This window comes from Lithobates pipiens, unplaced genomic scaffold (assembly GCF_037356315.1).
Source record: "Lithobates pipiens isolate NorthernLeopardFrog02 unplaced genomic scaffold, aLitPip1_a1.2 Scaffold_19, whole genome shotgun sequence".
Classification (NCBI taxonomy): domain Eukaryota; kingdom Metazoa; phylum Chordata; class Amphibia; order Anura; family Ranidae; genus Lithobates; species Lithobates pipiens.
The window spans coordinates 598,791,872-598,809,899 of NW_027507764.1; the positions used below are offsets into that span (position 1 = coordinate 598,791,872).

At 48.6% G+C, this 18,028-nt stretch overlaps 1 protein-coding gene across 1 annotated transcript in view; it reads right to left on the minus strand.

Moving 5' to 3' along the window:
- Positions 1 to 7,239: 7,239 nt before the first annotated feature.
- Positions 7,240 to 18,028, minus strand: part of LOC143998146 (uncharacterized) — a 65,561-nt gene continuing 54,772 nt past the window's right edge. The window contains exon 6 of the mRNA XM_077493886.1: positions 7,240 to 16,596. Coding sequence (XP_077350012.1) covers positions 11,969 to 16,596 — 4,628 coding nt within the window. The 3' untranslated portion in view covers positions 7,240 to 11,968. The remainder of the gene's footprint in view (positions 16,597 to 18,028) is intronic.

The following is an 18,028-nucleotide window of genomic DNA, read 5'->3' on the forward strand; positions in this document are numbered from 1 at the left end:
AATTCCTACATCAAAGCTATTGGCTACTAGCCTGAACGTAGTCCCATCGTAACGAAATTACGTCATCACATTCTGAAAGATCGGATTTTTCGACAACTTTGTCCGACCCGTGTGTATGCAACATTTTCGGACAAAATCCGACGGATTTGGTTGTCGAAATGTCCAACCGTGTGTACAAGGGCTAAGGGTTCTGCTTTTAGGCAGTGTTGGGTTATCAGGTATTGGACAAGGGCCAGATTCATATTTGGCAAGAGATATGTCGTCAGGAAAACCAAGGAACTCCATTAAAGGGGTCCAGCACTTTATTGACTAATCAGATCACAGCAGAAGATAGCGATGTTTCGGAGCCACGCAGGACCCCTTTGTCAGGCACGTGGCACATGGCTCCAAAACTATCTGATCACATCACAGCAGAAATCAATAAAGAGTTGGACTCTTTCATGGAGGTCCATGGTGTGCTGGTGACATATTCCTTGCCTTGATGGCCTTCCGATCTCCAGGCCGTGGTCGCTACAGCACCTGTTCACTTTTCAGGCATTTTCAGGAACACGTATGTTGGGGTTATTGCCTTAGATACATATTTGAGGCTCAATGCCAGGCACAGAGATAGTTGTACAGGATGGGGTTGGGTGCCAGACTCATGTTTGCGGGTCAGGTTGTCAGACATGGGGTTGGGTGCCAGACTCATGTTTGCGGGTCAGGTTGTCAGACATGGGGTTGGGTGTCAGACTCATGTTTGCGGGTCAGGTTGTCAGACATGGGGTTGGGTGCCAGACTCATGTTTGCGGGTCAGGTTGTCAGACATGGGGTTGGGTGCCAGACTCATGTTTGCTGGTCAGGTTGTCAGACATGGGGTTGGGTGTCAGACTCATGTTTGCGGGTCAGGTTGTCAGACATGGGGTTGGGTGTCAGACTCATGTTTGCGGGTCAGGTTGTCAGACATGGGGTTGGGTGTCAGACTCATGTTTGCGGGTCAGGTTGTCAGACATGGGGTTGGGTGTCAGACTCATGTTTGCGGGTCAGGTTGTCAGACATGGGGTTGGGTGTCAGACTCATATTTTGGGGTTAGTCCCAGAGACAAAGTTGGGATTGTGTTATCAGGCACATGTATTGGACAAGGGTCAGACTGATATTTGGGGGTCATGCAAGGTTGGGGTCTGGTTGTCGGACATGGGGTTGGGTGTCAGACTTATAGGTGGGGGTTGGTTCCAGACACAGAGTTGGGGTTGTGTTGTGTTGTCAGGCAGGGTTTGATTAATCAGGCATAGGTATAAGACAGGGGTCAGATTCATATTTGGGGCTCTATGCCAGGCAGAGATAGTTGTACGGGATGGTGTCTGGTGTTAGACCTAATTTTGGGGGTCATGCAGGGTTGGGGTCAGATTGTGAGAGATGGGGGTTCCAGACACAGAGTTGGGATTGTGTTGTCAGGCAGTGTTGGGTTATTAGGCACCGGTATCGGACAGGGGTCATATTCATATTGGGGGCTTCGAAGCCAGGGACAGAGATAGTTGTACAGGACAGGGTTGGGTTGTCAGACTCATATTTGGAGGGTGGTTCCAGACAAAGAGTTTGGGGTTGTTTTGTCAGGGAGAGTTGAATAATCAGACGGGGTCAGATTCATATTGGGGGCTTCGAAGCCAGGGACAGATAGTTGTACGGGACAGGGTTGGGTGGCAGACTTATATCTGAGTGTCATGCAGAGTGGGGTTGTCAGAGGTGGGATCGTGTTGTCAGGCACATGTATTGGACAAGGATCAGATTCATATATGGGGCTCGATGCCAGGCCTGGAGATGCGTGTACGGGATGCGATTGGCTGTCAGATAATGATCAGACAGGATTTTAATACCATAAATTCTGAAGGCACATTGGGAAACCTTTTCAGTTGTCCATTAAAGCTGAGATAAGACTGCATGTACTACCCTTCATCGGCGGCGGGGGGCTCTGTGATGGGAGGTCTCCCTGATGTACAGTGCCTTGAGAAAGTATTCACACCCCTTGAAATTTTCCACATTTTTTTCCTGTTACAACCAAAAACTTAAATGTAGGCTCTGGGGGAGGGGGGAGTGACTAGGATGCTGATGTTAGTGGCCGTTCCAGCAGGCTCATGTAGTACCTTGATTATCCTGATGGGGGGGGTGACTAGGATGCTGATGTTAGTGGCCATTCCAGGAGGCTCATGTAGTACCTTGATTATCCTGATGGGGGGGGTGACTAGGATGCTGATGTTAGTGGCCATTCCAGCAGGCTCACGTAGTACCTTGATTATCCTGATAGATCCTGAGAGCCATCTGTATATGAATACCGGGGAATCCACGAGGTATATGGCGCTCAGCAGTTACCAAACGTTGGATACTGCTGGTCTAATTATGGAGAATTAAATGAAGTGGAAGGATTTGATTTATGGAAGACTAAAGGGGTCAGGTTTATAGGCCAACAATTTCATAACGATGTGCTAAAAACTTTTACCCAATTAAGGAATATGGGATTCCAACCCAAAGATTCTTTCAATTTCTTCAGCGTAGCCATGCTATGCAGGCGCAGACTCACTCTCATGAAATTATACTGAATACATCTATAATAATCACATTGCTGTCTAAGCAGCAGGCAAAAAAAAGGGTTAATATCACAACTATACGGAGTACTTTTCAAGAAAAGGTGGATATACCAGCAAGAGCCCAATGGGAAGGAGATTTGGGGTCGGTATCGGACGACCAATGGGAAGGAGATTTGGGGTCGGTATCGGACGACCAATGGGAAGGAGATTTGGGGTCGGTATCGGACGACCAATGGGAAGGAGATTTGGGGTCGGTATCGGATGACCAATGGGAAGGCGGCACCTTGTGCAGTGGCCAAGGGTCTCCTTATCTTCTACACAAATATTGACCCAACTCTTCATCTGGCAAAGGACCTATCATACACCAGAGGAGTTATTTAAATGGAAGCGTAGAGAAACCCTTTCATGTCCCCATCCATGGGGGGCCCGGCTAACGTAATACATATGTTATGGAGGTGCCCCAAACTCCACCGATATTGGCAGGGAGTTGTATCTACTGTCAATGGTATCTATGGGATAGAGCTACCTCTGGAACCAGGAATATGCCTTCCAGGGGGGGCCCCTGTAAATACCCTGACATCAATAGTGAGGAGTCTGTTCCAGGCTCGGAAGCTTGTAGAACGAAAATGGATGTCGTCACATCCCCCCCAACTCTAGCGGAATGGAAAACACAAGTAAAGGAAACTATAATCAAATTGGATTATATATTTCTATATAAAGGTTGCCCAGAAAAATGTGAGAAAGTATGGAAAGGGTGGCCGTCAATTTGGGATTAAAATATAGATTGGGAGTAGCTGGATATATTAATTAGGATATTATTTGGGGGGGGGGGGGGTTCGTTTGGCAGATTTTGGAATATATGTTGCTTGTAAAATATGTACATGGGATGTTTGTGTGTTTTGTATTGTTTGAATACGAATGCGAGGAAAGTCCTTTCTTGTATTAGGAGAGGTATGGACTCCAGAGAGAGAGATATCATCTGTACAAATCATTAGTAAGACCTCATCTGGAATATGCCGTTCAGTTTTGGGCTCCAGTTCTCAGTAAGGATATCAGGGAACTGGAGAAAGTGCAGAGAAGGGCAACCAAACTGATAAGAGGGATGGAGGAACTCAGCTATGAGGAAAGATTAGAGGAACTGAATTTATTCTCTCTTGGTAAGGGGGGATATGATCAACATGTACAAATATATAAGGGGTCCATATAGCAAACTTGGTGTCGAGTTATTCACTTTACAGTCAGCGGGAAGGGGCGTGGCCGGACCCCACAGGAAGATGGACGCATAACAGGTTAGCTCCCGCTGTGCCACTTTGCTGCTGAGAGACTTTTCTTTGCTTACCCGGTCCAGCTGACATGGGGACAGCATCGCGGACATCCTCCACCTCTCGTTCCCGCTCACCAAGAAGTAATCAAAGCGGCACAAACAGCAATTTTCCTGACCTTTTCTGGACACAGGGCTCCAACATGGCAGCTTCCCGCCAAATTTCCTCACAGAACTCCCAGTTACCTCAGCAGAGAATACCTGGAATGCAGCCAGATTATCACCCCGCTGACTCAGATATTTCAGTGGCCTCTGCTTCTGCCCTAGCTGCTACACACCCAAGTCTTTTACACCTCAGAACAGTAGCAGCAGATATAAAGGATACTCTGTCAGCTGCCATTGCAGACCTGCGTCTAGACATCTGTGCCATTGCTGACAGGGTTCTTGTGGTAGAAAACACAGCTGCCCAGCATCATACAATTCTGCGCAGAATGTCCCATAAAATAGATGCTCACACACTACAGCTTAGAGACATACAAAGACACACAGAAGATCTGGATAATAGAGGGAGAGGACATAATCTGCGTGTCAGAGGTTTACCAGAGGCTGTGGATTCTGATCATTTACTGTCTGCCATTACTACTATATTCAATGACCTGCTAGACAGAACAGTTCACACAAACATAGCAATGGAAAGAATTCACAGGGCCCTCAGACCTAAAGGCAGAGAGAATGATCCCCCCCCCCCCAGGGATGTGCTGTGCTGTTTGGTTGAATATAAACTTAAAGAAGACATTCTTCACATGGCGAGAAACAGGATTCACATTATGTTTGAGGGAGCAGAGATTCATATATACCAAGACCTTTCTGGCATTACTCTGAAGAACCCAAGAGACCTAAAACCCCTATTAGACACACTGCGTGCCAAAAATATTCCGTACAGGTGGAAATTCCCCTTTGGGCTCTCAGCTACATTTCAAGGTCGCATGGCTCTGCTGAGAGTGCCCGAGGACCTACCATCCTTCTGCAACACCATGGGCATTCCTCTAGCAGAAGTCCCAAATTGGTACGCTGAATTCCGACAATCTGCGACTAAAAAAGAACAACATGAAGAGCCTATGGAGGCACAGGAGACCCGACACCGTCGTCGCAGATCTCCATCAGACGACAGGTCTTCAATGTCCACCAGAAGACAGCACAACGGTACAAGCTCACCTGAATCACCGCCACCTAGAAGGGCCAGAAGGGACCACAGGTCACAGCACAACCGTGTTTACCAACGCTAACAATCAAGCACTTTACAGTCAACAAAGAAGACAAGGGGGCACTCTTTACGTCTAGAGGAAAAGAGATTTCATCTCCAAATACGGAAAGGTTTCTTCACAGCCCTTGTACACACGGTCGGAGATTCCGGGGAAAATCGGGGGATCAGGAAGGAATTTTTTCCCCTGCTTTAGCAAATTGGATCATGGCTCTGCTGGGGTGTTTTTTGCCTTCCTCTGGATCAACTGTGGGCATAGAATTGTGTACATGGGATTGTATGATATTATTATTTTTTTTTTTTTGTGGTTGAACTTGATGGACTTGTGTCTTTTTTCAACCTGACTAACTATGTAACTATGAATATAAAAATTTGTATTTTATTGGGATTTTATGTGATGGACGAACACAAAGTGTCACATAATTGTGAAGTGGAAGGAAAATGATAAATGATACAAATAAATATGTGACAAGTATGGGGGGGAGGGGCATTTGTATGGCGCCTTTACTCTGATACCCCTAACTAAAATCTAGAGGAACCAATTGCCTTCAGAAATCACCTAATTAGTAAATAGAGTCCACCTGTGTGCTATGTAATCTCAGTATAAGCCCACGTTCACATTGGGCCAATTTGGCATGTCAAATCAGCAACAATGGCACCATCCGAATCGGTGCGACGCCGCCGCACTGAATCCCAAAAGTAGCTCATGTACTACTTTTGGCGACTTCTGGGTTGATTTGAATAGACATCTGTGCATGAACCCGCACATATCTCTGTCAAATCGCCCCCAAAGTTGAACTGCAGGATTTCAAACCCACATCAGTGTGAACCTAGGGTAAATACAGCTGTTCTGTGAAGCCCCTGAGAGGTTTGTTGGAGAACCTTAGTGAACAAACAGCATCATGAAGGCCAAGGAACACACCAGGCAGGTCAGGGATAAAGTTGTGGAGAAGTATAAAGCAGGGTTCGGTTATAATAAAATCTCCCAAGCTTTGACCATCTCATGGAGCTCTGTTCAATCCATCATCGGAAAATGGAAAGAGTATGGCACAACCGCAAACCTACCAAGACACGGCCGTCCACCTAAACTGACCGTGCCGGGCAAGGAGAGCATTCATCAGAGAAGAGCCAAGAGGTCCATGGTAACTCTGGAGGGGCTGCAGAGATCCACAGCTCAGGGGGGAGAATCTGTCCACAGGACAACTATTAGTCGTCTCTCCACAAATCTGCCCTTTATGGAAGAGTGACAAGAAGAAAGACATTGGAGAAAGAAAGTCATAAGAAGTCCTGTTTGTAGTTTGTGAGAAGCCATGTGGGGGAGGGGGCAGCAAACATGTGGAAGAAGGTGATCTGGTCAGAGGAGACCAAAATTCTACTTTATGGCCTAAAAGCAAAACGCTATGTGTGGGGGAAACTAACACCGCCCATCCCCCGAACACACCATCCCCACCGTGAGACATGGTGGTGGCAGCATCATGTGGTGGGGATGGTTTTCTTCAGCAGGGACAGGGAAGCTGGTCAGAGGTGATGGGAAGATGGATGGAGACAAATACAGGACAATCTTAGAAGAAAACCTCTTAGAGTCGGCAGAAGACTTGAGACCGGGGCGGAGGTTCCCCTTCCAGCAGAACAACGACCCGAAACATCCAGCCAGAGCTACAATGGAATGGTTTACATCAAAGCATATTCATGTGTTAGAATGGCCCAGTCACAGTCCAGACCTAAATCCCATTGAGAATCTGTGGCCAGACTTGAAAATTGCTGATCACAGACGCTCTCCATCCAATCTGACAGAGCTTGAGATATTTTACAAAGAAGAAGAATGGGCAGAAATGTCCTCTCTAGATGTGCAAAGCTGGTAGAGACACCCCCAAAAAGACTTGTAGAGAAAGGGGGTTCTACAAAGTATTGACTCCGGGGGGCGCCATACAAATGCCCCTCCCCCACACTTTTCACATATTTATTTGTATCATTTTCCTTCCACTTCACAATTATGTGACACTTTGTGTTGGTCCATCACATAAAATCCCAATAAAATACATTTATGGTTTAGTAACAAAATGTGGGAAATTTCAAGGGGTATGAATACTTTTTCCGGGTACTGTATGTGGTTGGTGCACAGCAGACAATTCATATATGAAACAGATAGACCAATCAGATGGAGAAGGCGAGATTTTTTTAATTTTTTTTTTATTACATTTTCTTTAGATACAATAAAAATGATTCATGTAAAATAACAGCACAGGCAACATAGAGATACAAAAAGCAAGGCGTTCGTTTCTGATATGTGGGAGGAACGGCTCTCGATGTGTCTAATTCTAGTCTAAATGATCCTCCAGATCCCCATGTGCTGTATATCCCCCTCGTCTCTATGCTGCCTGCTGGGGGCGCTGCTGTGTGCTGAGGTCACACACCTCATTGGATGTGGCGGCACCTAGCTGCCACCACCAGGCATAACAGCTCACTAAATACTTGTGTAATACTATTCCTGACCGGACCCCCGTGCCAGTCACCACGTGCCCCCCGTCTGTACAGAAATACCCTGACAGCTCTGCGGAGTGACATCTCACATAATCAATCAATCAATATCACTAACACATTATTCTGGCTGCACTGTGTAAATCAAGGATAGTAAAAATCGAATTAAGTTCCCGCCAATTTCTCCAATAATTGTGGACATTTCCTATGGCGCGGTACAAATGTTACCCCCATAGGAGGCAGAAACAATCGCTATTCTCACCCCTCTATGGGGAAGATTCAGCCGCCATGATCTGCTGTCTGTATAGAGGTCACTGTCGTCTCATTAATACTGACAACCACCCAACCCAGGAACAAGGTTGGTTGTCAGGCACAGGGTCGGGGGCAAGGGCCGATCTCATACTTAGGGTCCTATTTCAGATGAATAGTTGGGTGTCCCTCAGGATTGAGGGTTAGTTGAACAAGTGAATGATATTTAGGAGTCAATTCAAAGTCAGACACGGGGTCCGGTGTTGTCCAGTGTTGGGGTTGTGTTGTCCAGTGTTGGGGTTGTCATGCAGGGTCAAGTTGTCAGGCACAGGAAGCAGACAGGGGTCAGACTTATTTTTAGAGGTCGATTGTAGACAGTGTCTGATGTCAGACTCATATATAGGGGTTAATTCCAGACACAAAGTTGGGAGTGAGGCTCATATTTGGGGGCTGTTGTTGGACACAGTTGGGTATCATGCACAGAGTTGGATGTAGAGGAATGGGTTCGGTGTCAGACATGGAGTAGGGTTTCATACAGAGTTGGTTGTAGGGGACAAGGTTGGGTGTCAGACTCATATCTGGGGGTCCGTGTCAGGCACAGAGTTGGTTTGTAGGGGAAAGGATCATACACAGAGTTAGTTGTAGGGGGAAAGCGTTGGGAGTCAGACTTATACTTGGGGGGTTTGTGTCAGAGACAGAGTCTGGTGCCATGCACCAAGTTAGTTGTAGGGGAAAGGGCTGGGCGTCAGGCTCATGTTTGGGGGTTTGTGTCAGACATGAAGTAGAATGTCATGCAGAGTTGATTGTAGGGGACAGAGTTGGGTGTCAGGCACAAAGTCTGGTGTCATGCACGGAGTTGGTTGTAGGGGTCCAGGTTGGGAGTCAGACTCATATTTGAGGATCAGTCTTAGAAACTGAGTTGGTTGTAGGGGCCCAGGTTGGGGGTCAGACTCATATCTGGTGTTGGGTGTCAGACACAGAGTAGGGTCTCATGCAGGGTTGGTTGTAGGCGATCGGGTTGGGGGTCAGATTCAGATCTGATGGTGGGTGTCAGACACAGAGTAGGGTCTCATGCAGAGTTGGTTGTAGGGGATTGGGTTGGGGGTCAGACACCGAGTAGGGTCTCATGCAGAGTCGGTTGTAGGGGATCGGGTTGGGTGTCAGACACAGAGTAGGGTCTCATGCAGAGTTGGTTGTAGGGGATCGGGTTGGGTGTCAGACACAGAGTAGGGTGTCATGCAGAGTTGGTTGTAGGGGATCGGGTTGGGTGTCAGACACAGAGTAGGGTCTCATGCAGAGTTGGTTGTAGGGGATCGGGTTGGGTGTCAGACACAGAGTAGGGTGTCATGCAGAGTTGGTTGTAGGGGATCGGGTTGGGTGTCAGACACAGAGTAGGGTGTCATGCAGAGTTGGTTGTAGGGGATTGGGTTGGGTGTCAGACACAGAGTAGGGTCTCCTGCAGAGTTGGTTGTAGGGGATCGGGTTGGGTGTCAGACACAGAGTAGGGTGTCATGCAGAGTTGGTTGTAGGGGATCGGGTTGGGTGTCAGACACAGAGTAGGGTGTCATGCAGAGTCGGTTGTAGGGGATCGGGTTGGGTGTCAGACACAGAGTAGGGTCTCATGCAGAGTTGGTTGTAGGGGATCGGGTTGGGTGTCAGACACAGAGTAGGGTGTCATGCAGAGTCGGTTGTAGGGGATCGGGTTGGGGGTCAGATTCAGATCTGATGGTGGGTGTCAGACACAGAGTAGGGTCTCGTGCAGAGTCGGTTGTAGGGGATCGGGTTGGGTGTCAGGGTCATGTAGTGGTTGGTTGTCAGACACAGAGTAGGGTCTCATGCAGAGTTGGTTGTAGGGGGATCGGGTTGGGGGTCAGACACAGAGTAGGGTCTCATGCAGAGTTGGTTGTAGGGGATCGGGTTGGGTGTCAGACACAGAGTAGGGTCTCATGCAGAGTTGGTTGTAGGGGATCGGGTTGGGGGTCAGACACAAAGTAGGGTCTCATGCAGAGTTGGTTGTAGGGGATCGGGTTGGGGGTCAGACTCATATCTGGTGGTGGGTGTCAGACACAGAGTAGGGTCTCATGCAGAGTTGGTTGTAGGGGATCGGGTTGGGTGTCAGACACAGAGTAGGGTCTCCTGCAGAGTCGGTTGTAGGGGATCGGGTTGGGTGTCAGGGTCATGTAGTGGATGTGTGTCAGACAGGTTTCTAGATATTAATACTTATCAAAGCATTTCCTGTGCAAGAAACATTTGTGAATCTTCAGACTGTCCAGGGGACACGGGGCCTGGGACAAGAGGTTTAACAATCCACATATGGAAAGTATCCTCCACAGTAAAAGCTCCAACTGGAACTCCAGCCAATGGTGTCGATCGCTCAGGAAAAAAAAAGGCTGAGAATATGATTGGCTATTAATATCTATAGGTAATAATACTGAAGAGTGATGATCGGGGGAACATCCAATGGCTTTTAGGGGGATCAGGAAGGAATTTGATCCCTACTGGATGAAATGACACTTCATTGGGGGATTCCTCTGGATCAGATCAGAATGATTGAACAGATGACTGCAGTCAGGGCAGAATACGAGAAACCTGATTCTATATACAGAGATACATCTACTCCTATATATGTATATCCTATGAAACTGCTACAAGTGTTGCAGAGCCACTCCCACCAATCCCTATGGCCAATACAGAAGTCAGCGTGTGTCCAGGGTTCTTTTTTAAGTGCTTTTATCTGTATACGAAGAACCCCCACTGAGGCCGTACACCAAATTACAGATTATAAAACAATATAAATTATTCCATACAGTTTATTATCAGTCCACATAAAAATAGAGAAAATCTTTTTGAGGGATCTGGATCTCCATCTGTGGGGCCCTTCGTAGCTCTGGGGGAGTTCAAAGCCTATGAAATGTTTGGCTCTATGCGGCTCTGGCCTTGGAAGCCGCCCTCCTTTATATGGGACTTTGCTGATTTCAGACTCTTAAAATGTACATTGCTTGGCTCGCTCTACAAGACTTTTGAGGGTTGCTGTCTTAGACAGCCTAGTCAATAATAATAATAATAATAATAAAAAAAAATAAAAAAGCAGGAGGTCGCAGCTGCATAAATATGGGGAAGCCTCAACCCACAAACACAGTGCTTTTCTATAGGAGTACCAACACTGCGGCACATGCTGACATGGGAACCACCATGCTGGGAGGTTGGGGCAGATGAAGACTTCATCCTATGGAGAACACTTCATGGAGGGGGGACATTGTGGGGGAGATTGGAAGTCTTCATGGAGGGGGGCATTGTGGGGGAGATTGGAAGTCTACATGGAGGGGGGACATTGTGGGGGAGATTGGAAGTCTACATGGAGGGGGGACATTGTGGGGGAGATTGGAAGTCTTCATGGAGGGGGACATTGTGGGGGAGATTGGAAGTCTTCATGGAGGGGGACATTGTGGGGGAGATTGGAAGTCTTCATGGAGGGGGACATTGTGGGGGAGATTGGAAGTCTTCATGGAGGGGGACATTGTGGGGGAGATTGGAAGTCTTCATGGAGGGGGACATTGTGGGGGAGATTGGAAGTCTTCATGGAGGGGGACATTGTGGGGGAGATTGGAAGTCTTCATGGAGGGGGACATTGTGGGGGAGATTGGAAGTCTTCATGGAGGGGGACATTGTGGGGGAGATTGGAAGTCTTCATGGAGGGGGACATTGTGGGGGAGATTGGAAGTCTTCATGGAGGGGGACATTGTGGGGGAGATTGGAAGTCTTCATGGAGGGGGACATTGTGGGGGAGATTGGAAGTCTTCATGGAGGGGGCCGTTGCGTGGGAGATTGGAAGTCTTCATGGAGGGGGACATTGTGGGGGAGATTGGAAGTCTTCATGGAGGGGGGACGTAGTGGGTTTGGAAGGGTTTCACATATGTCTGCACACAAATGCAACTGGGAGCTCGTTGGCTGTAATTATGGTCGGTAATGTGAGGCACCAGTTGAACGTTCCATGTGCTGGTTCATGGGATTTGTCCTTCTCTACATTAATACTCCATCATTGTGTTCCTCATAAGAAGTCCTCACAGATCCGTGATGGGACCTCTACCATGGAAGGTTCTCTCCCTTCTCTATGATATCTTCTGTCCCCGGCGGAACATTTTCGGTCCCTTCCCCCGGCGCTCAGTCCTTCCCTTTCTGATGGACACGTTCATGTTTCTGCAGCTTTGTCCGTTCGATAAACCTTTTCCCGCACTGTAAACATTCGAAGGGTCGCTCTCCCGTGTGGATCGTCTCGTGTCTCTTCATGTGTGGCTGCTGTGTGAATTTCTTGCCGCAGTATGAGCAGGCATAGGGCTTCTCCCCGGTGTGAATCCTCTGGTGGTGGCGGTAGGTTGATCGGTCAGTGAAGTTCTTCCCGCACTGGCATTGGAAGGGTCGCTCGTCGGTGTGCGTCCTGCTGTGGACGTGGAGGGCAGAGTTCTGCGTGAAGCACTTCCCGCACTCAGTGCAGGTGTATGGCTTCTCCTTGGTGTGGGACCGCATGTGAACGATGAGATAGCTGCTGTCCCTGAAGGTCTTCCTGCACACTTTACAGGCGTAGGGGCGCTCCCCGGTGTGTATTAGGCGGTGCTGCAGGAGAGTGAAGTTCCGGGTGAAGATTTTGCCGCAGTCGCTGCATGTGAAAGGTTCCATGCCAGCAAGACGGCGCTTCCGCTTCTTCCTAGGAAGAACAACACATTCATTCTCATCATTTCCGCCCTCACTTGGGCCGTCCTGGCTGGGCGCCACATGCAAGGCTAATCTTTTACCACATTTGGTGCAAAGATCCTTATCTCTGGCCCCTCTGGGGGGTTTGGGACTTTTGGTACCCTCAGCATTTCGAGGCTTCTTTACTTTAGGCTCGCCGAGTGACTTCTTCACCTGTTTTTTTCTGACAGCATCAGATTTTGTAGCCAGTTTCAGAATTTTATCTGTGGAGATGGTGGAGCCACCACGGACAGGTTTCTTATGCTGGATATTTGTCAGGGGTTTGGTCTTTTGTCTCTTCAGAAACAGTTTTCCGCACTTCATACACGCGTCTTTCTTTGTCTGAGCATCATTCTTCTGATCCTGGGGGGTTGTGGTGCCTTTATTAGATGGGAGATTCTGCTCTTGAACAGGACTTTGCTTATTCTGCAGAATTTGATTGGATTTCCTTTTCTCTGGTGTATCATTTTTAGGATCCGGATTTGAAAGAACTTTTGTAGAAGAGCTTCTCGTCGCGCTTTTAATAGTTTTTACTTTGTGGTGGAGTTTAGCATCTTCCGGGGATTCACAATGTCTACAATGGCTGCATAGGTTCAAATTGTTATCAGTGGGATCGTTCTGTGCTGCTAAACACTTCTCATTGTTGTCCGCATTCTTCTTCAGCTGGACATTATGATTGGCTGAGGTCCTAGACAAGGATTCCTTTCCATTCTTCAGCTGGGCATTCTGATTGGTTGAGGTCCTCAGTGACTCCTCCTCACCCTTATTCAGCTGGACAATAGGATTGGTTTTGGTCCTCTGTGACTCCTCCTCACTTTTCTTCATCTGCGCATTATGACTGATTGGGGTCCTTAGTGATGCCTCCTCGCCCTTCTTCAGGTGTCCAGAATGACTGGTTGAGGTCCTTGGTGATGCCTCACCTTTCTTTAGTTGAACATTATGATTGGTTGATGGTTTCGGTGAAGCCTTCTCACCCTTCTTTAGTTGAACATTATGATTGGTTGATGGTTTTGGTGAAGCCTTCTCACCCTTCTTCAGCTGAACACTATGACTGGTTGAGGTCCCCAGTGATGTCTCCTCACCCTTCTTCAATTGAACATTATCACTGGTTGAGGTCCTCGGTGAAGCCTCACCTATCTTCAGCTGAGCATTAGGATTGACTGAAGTTTTAGGTGAAGCTTCCTCACCTTTCTTCAGTTGAACATTATGACTGGTTGAGGTCCTCAGTGATGCCCCCTCGCCCTTCTTCAGCTGAGCACTAAGACTGGTTGAAGTCCTTGGTGATGCCCCCTCACCCTTCTTCAGCTGAGCACTAAGACTGGTTGAGGTCCTTGGTGATGCCCCCTCACCCTTCTTCAGCTGAGCACTAAGACTGGTTGAGGTCCTTGGTGATGCCCCCTCACCCTTCTTCAGCTGAGCACTAAGACTGGTTGAGGTCCTTGGTGATGCCCCCTCACCCTTCTTCAGCTGAGCACTAAGACTGGTTGAAGTCCTTGGTGATGCCCCCTCACCTTTCTTCAGCTGAACATTGTGATTGGCTGAAGTTCTTAGTGAAACCTCCTCAACTTTCTTCAGTTGAAGATTATGACTGGTTGGGGTACTCGGTGATGCCTCCTCGCTCTTCTTCAGATGAACATGATCACTGGTTGATGTCCTTGGTGATGCCTCACCTTTCTTCGGGTGGACATTATGGCTGGTTAGGGTCCTCAGTGATGCCTCTTCACCCTTCTTCAGCTGACCATTGGCATTGGTTGAGCTCCTTGGTGTTTCTGCATCACTCTTTACCTCTTGCCTTTGCTTCTTCTTAGCAGGTGAACTAGTGTCGGGGGAATCGTCCAGAAGCGAACAATGTGGCCTCTTTCTAGCAGGGCTTCCGGTCACCACATTTTTACTCGAGGAGGCACATTTGGTAGGAGTTGTATTTGGTGTACCCTTGTCTGGACTAAAGGCTGATTTATCTCTCTGCCTGCTACACATTCTGCACATATGAAGAGAGGAATTTTCTACATCAGCTTTTTGCTGGTCGTTGAGCCTCGTCCAGTGCGTAATTTTGCCACAATTGGAGCAAGAATAAGATTTCATGAAGTTCTGATCATTTTCAGCCGGGTGTTGTGGGGTGAGCTGAATCTCACTTGCTGGTTGCTGCAGCTCTTCTTTGTGAATCAGATCTATCTGTGTCCCTACGTCCTTTTTGTTTGGTGGCAGCTGTGGCTCTGTGGAGGGGGAAGGCTCAGTAGTGTCGCTCCCACATACTGCACTTGATGGGGATCCTTCAACCTCCTCCATTGTCTTCATCATCTTGTTGCATTTGATGGAATTTTGACTTTTTAGCTCTTGGCTTCCTCCTCTCAGCATGTTACACACCGCCGTTTCCATTTCTGGCTGCGTGGCACTAGGCTTGGAGTCCCGACTCTTGGTAACAAAGGACTCTTCATCTCTATTCTTTGGTTGCAGTAGAGGCCCTGTAGACGGGGATGACTCTGCAGTCTCTGCCCTAGATACTACGCTTGGCTGAGATCCTTCAACCTCCTCTGTGGTCTTCATTATCTTGTTGCATTCGACAGAATTTGGATCTTGGCTTCCTCCTTCTGGTCTGTCGCATTCCGTGGTGGTCTTCTGCTTTGGCTGGGTGGCTTTAGGCTTGGAGTCCTGACTTCTGGTAACCATGGACCCTTCATCTCTGTTCTTTGGTTGCAGCGGAGGCTCTGTAGACAGGGATGGCTCTGCAGTGTCTCTCCTACATACTGCACTTGGCAGAGATCCTTCAACCTCCTCCATGGTCTTCATCGTCTTGTTGCATTTAATGGAATTTGGGCTCTTCAGATCTTGGCTTCCCCTTTCAGGAGTGTCACGTTTCTTGGTGGTCTTCCGCTCAGGCTGGGTGGCATTAGGTTTGGAGTCCTGACTCCTGGTAACCATAGACCTTTCATCTCTGTCCTTTGGTTGCAGCGGAGGCTCTGTAGACGGGGATGGCTCTGCAGCGTCTCTCCTACATACTGCGGACTGTGGACTTTTCAGGTCTTGGCTCCCTCCTTCCAGAGTGCCACGCACCGCGGTGGTCTTCGCCTCTGGCTGGGTGGCTTTAGGCTTGGAGTCCTGACTTTTGGTAACCATGATTGGCTCTTCTGTGATGCTTCTCTTAATGTCCTTACTCACAATGACAACACGAGGACGGATTTTCCTCTGCAGCCTAATGCTATCAAAAAATTCCTTCTCTGCAATTTCTGCTTCTTCCGACTCAATAATAAACGTGGTAACCGTGTCACTGAACTGGACGTGTTTTACTTTCCTCCGTGGCAAAGTCATTCCTTCACATGCAGAATCCACGCTAGTCTTTTCTTGTTGCCTCTCCTCATTCAGACGAGGAGACTTCCCAGGATCTGCGCTTTCCCATAAGGACAGAAGAGAATTTGCAGCATCTTTACAGCTCTGAGTATGTCCATCTTCATCCCTCTGGTCAGTGTCGTGCTGGTCAGGCAACAAGGTCGTATTTGATGAGCTTGTGGCTCTCTCAGCCTCAGCTGCGTGAAGTGTGTAATGCTCCAGGTCTGCTATCCCCCCGCCTCTCTCCGCTACACTACCAGATTCCTCCCCTGAGATGCTCAGAGTCACCCTCAGATCTGGTTTATATTTGGTGCCCATTATTTGAACTGTCCGAGAACTGTGACTGTCTTTACTTGTTCCGTTCCCATCTTCAGTCTGAGGGAAGCTCTGCTCTATTTCCCTTTCGCTGGTCTGCACAGAGACGGAGGAGTCCTCGGTGCACAGTTCGGAGTGCCCCTCCCTGCTGTCCCCAGCTTCATCTGGGCAGACATCGCCCCACACTGGAGGGGCCTCGTAGTTACACTCTTTAATATTCCCGCTCTCTCTCTGCTCCGACCTTCTTGATGTTCGGGAAGAACGACTTTTACTCTTCTTGTGTCTCTTTATCCATCTGAAGGGGTTCACTCTGGGGTATCTCCGCTGTCTCTTCGGTGGTGATATGGGTTCGGTGCTCTTCGTATTACCAATCTGGAATATGCTTCTGTCAGAGGCTGCCAACCGCTCACCTTGCCAGGAATCTAATGGAAGATGAAGCAAAATGGATTAGTAATGAATAGGTGTCAGAGAACAAAGGCTTATAACTTCTGCCACTATACAGGAATGCCAATACAGGTCAGATTATATTGCATTTTATCCATTCTGAGTGCAAACTATGGATAGGTTAGGACGGTTAGGCAGTACGTTTTCAACAGATATCTGGTGACACGATGGCCCACACACATCACAAAACAAACACTTACAGTCATCAGGCAATACCATGGCCCTCAGACATCACACCATGGCCCTCAGACATCACACCATGGCCCACAGACATCACACCATGGCCCACAGACATCACACCATGGCCCACAGACATCACACCATGGCCCACAGCCATCAGATGACATGCTCGCCCACAGACATTTTACCCATTCTGAGTGCAAAGTATGGATAGGTTAGGACGGTTAGGCAGTACGTTTTCAACAGATATCTGGTGACATGATGGCCCACACACATCACAAAACAAACACTTACAGTCATCAGGCAATAACCATGGCCCACAGACATCACACCATGGCCCTCAGACATCACACCATGGCCCACAGCCATCAGATGATATGCTCACCCACAGACATCACACCATGGCCCAGACATCACACCATGGCCCACAGCCATCACATCACATCACATCATGGCCCACACACATCACAAAACAAACACTTACAGTCATCAGGCAATACCATGGCCCATAGACATCACACCATGGCCCATAGACATCACACCATGGCCCACAGCCATCACACCATGGCCCACAGCCATCACACCATGGCCCACAGCCATCACACCGTGGCCCACAGACATCACACCGTGGCCCACAGACATCACACCGTGGCCCACAGCCATCAGATGACATGCTCGCCCACAGACATCACACCATGGCCCATAGACATCACACCGTGGCCCATAGACATCACACCATGGCCCACAGCCATCACACCAAGGCCCATAGCCATCAGATGACATGCTCGCCCACAGACATCACACCGTGGCCCACAGCCATCAGATGACATGCTCGCCCACAGACATCACACCATGGCCCACAGACATCACACCGTGGCCCACAGCCATCAGATGATATGCTTGCCCACAGACATCACACCATGGCCCACAGACATCACACCATGGCCCATAGCCATCAGATGACATGCTCGCCCACAGACATCACACCATGGCCCACAGCCATCAGATGACATGCTCGCTCCCACAGACATCACACCATGGCCCACAGACATCACACCGTGGCCCACAGCCATCAGATGACATGCTCGCCCACAGACATCACACCATGGCCCACAGACATCACACCATGGCCCACAGACATCACACCATGGCCCAGAGCCATCAGATGATATGCTCACCCACAGACATCACACCATGGCCCACAGACATCACACCATGGCCCACAGCCAT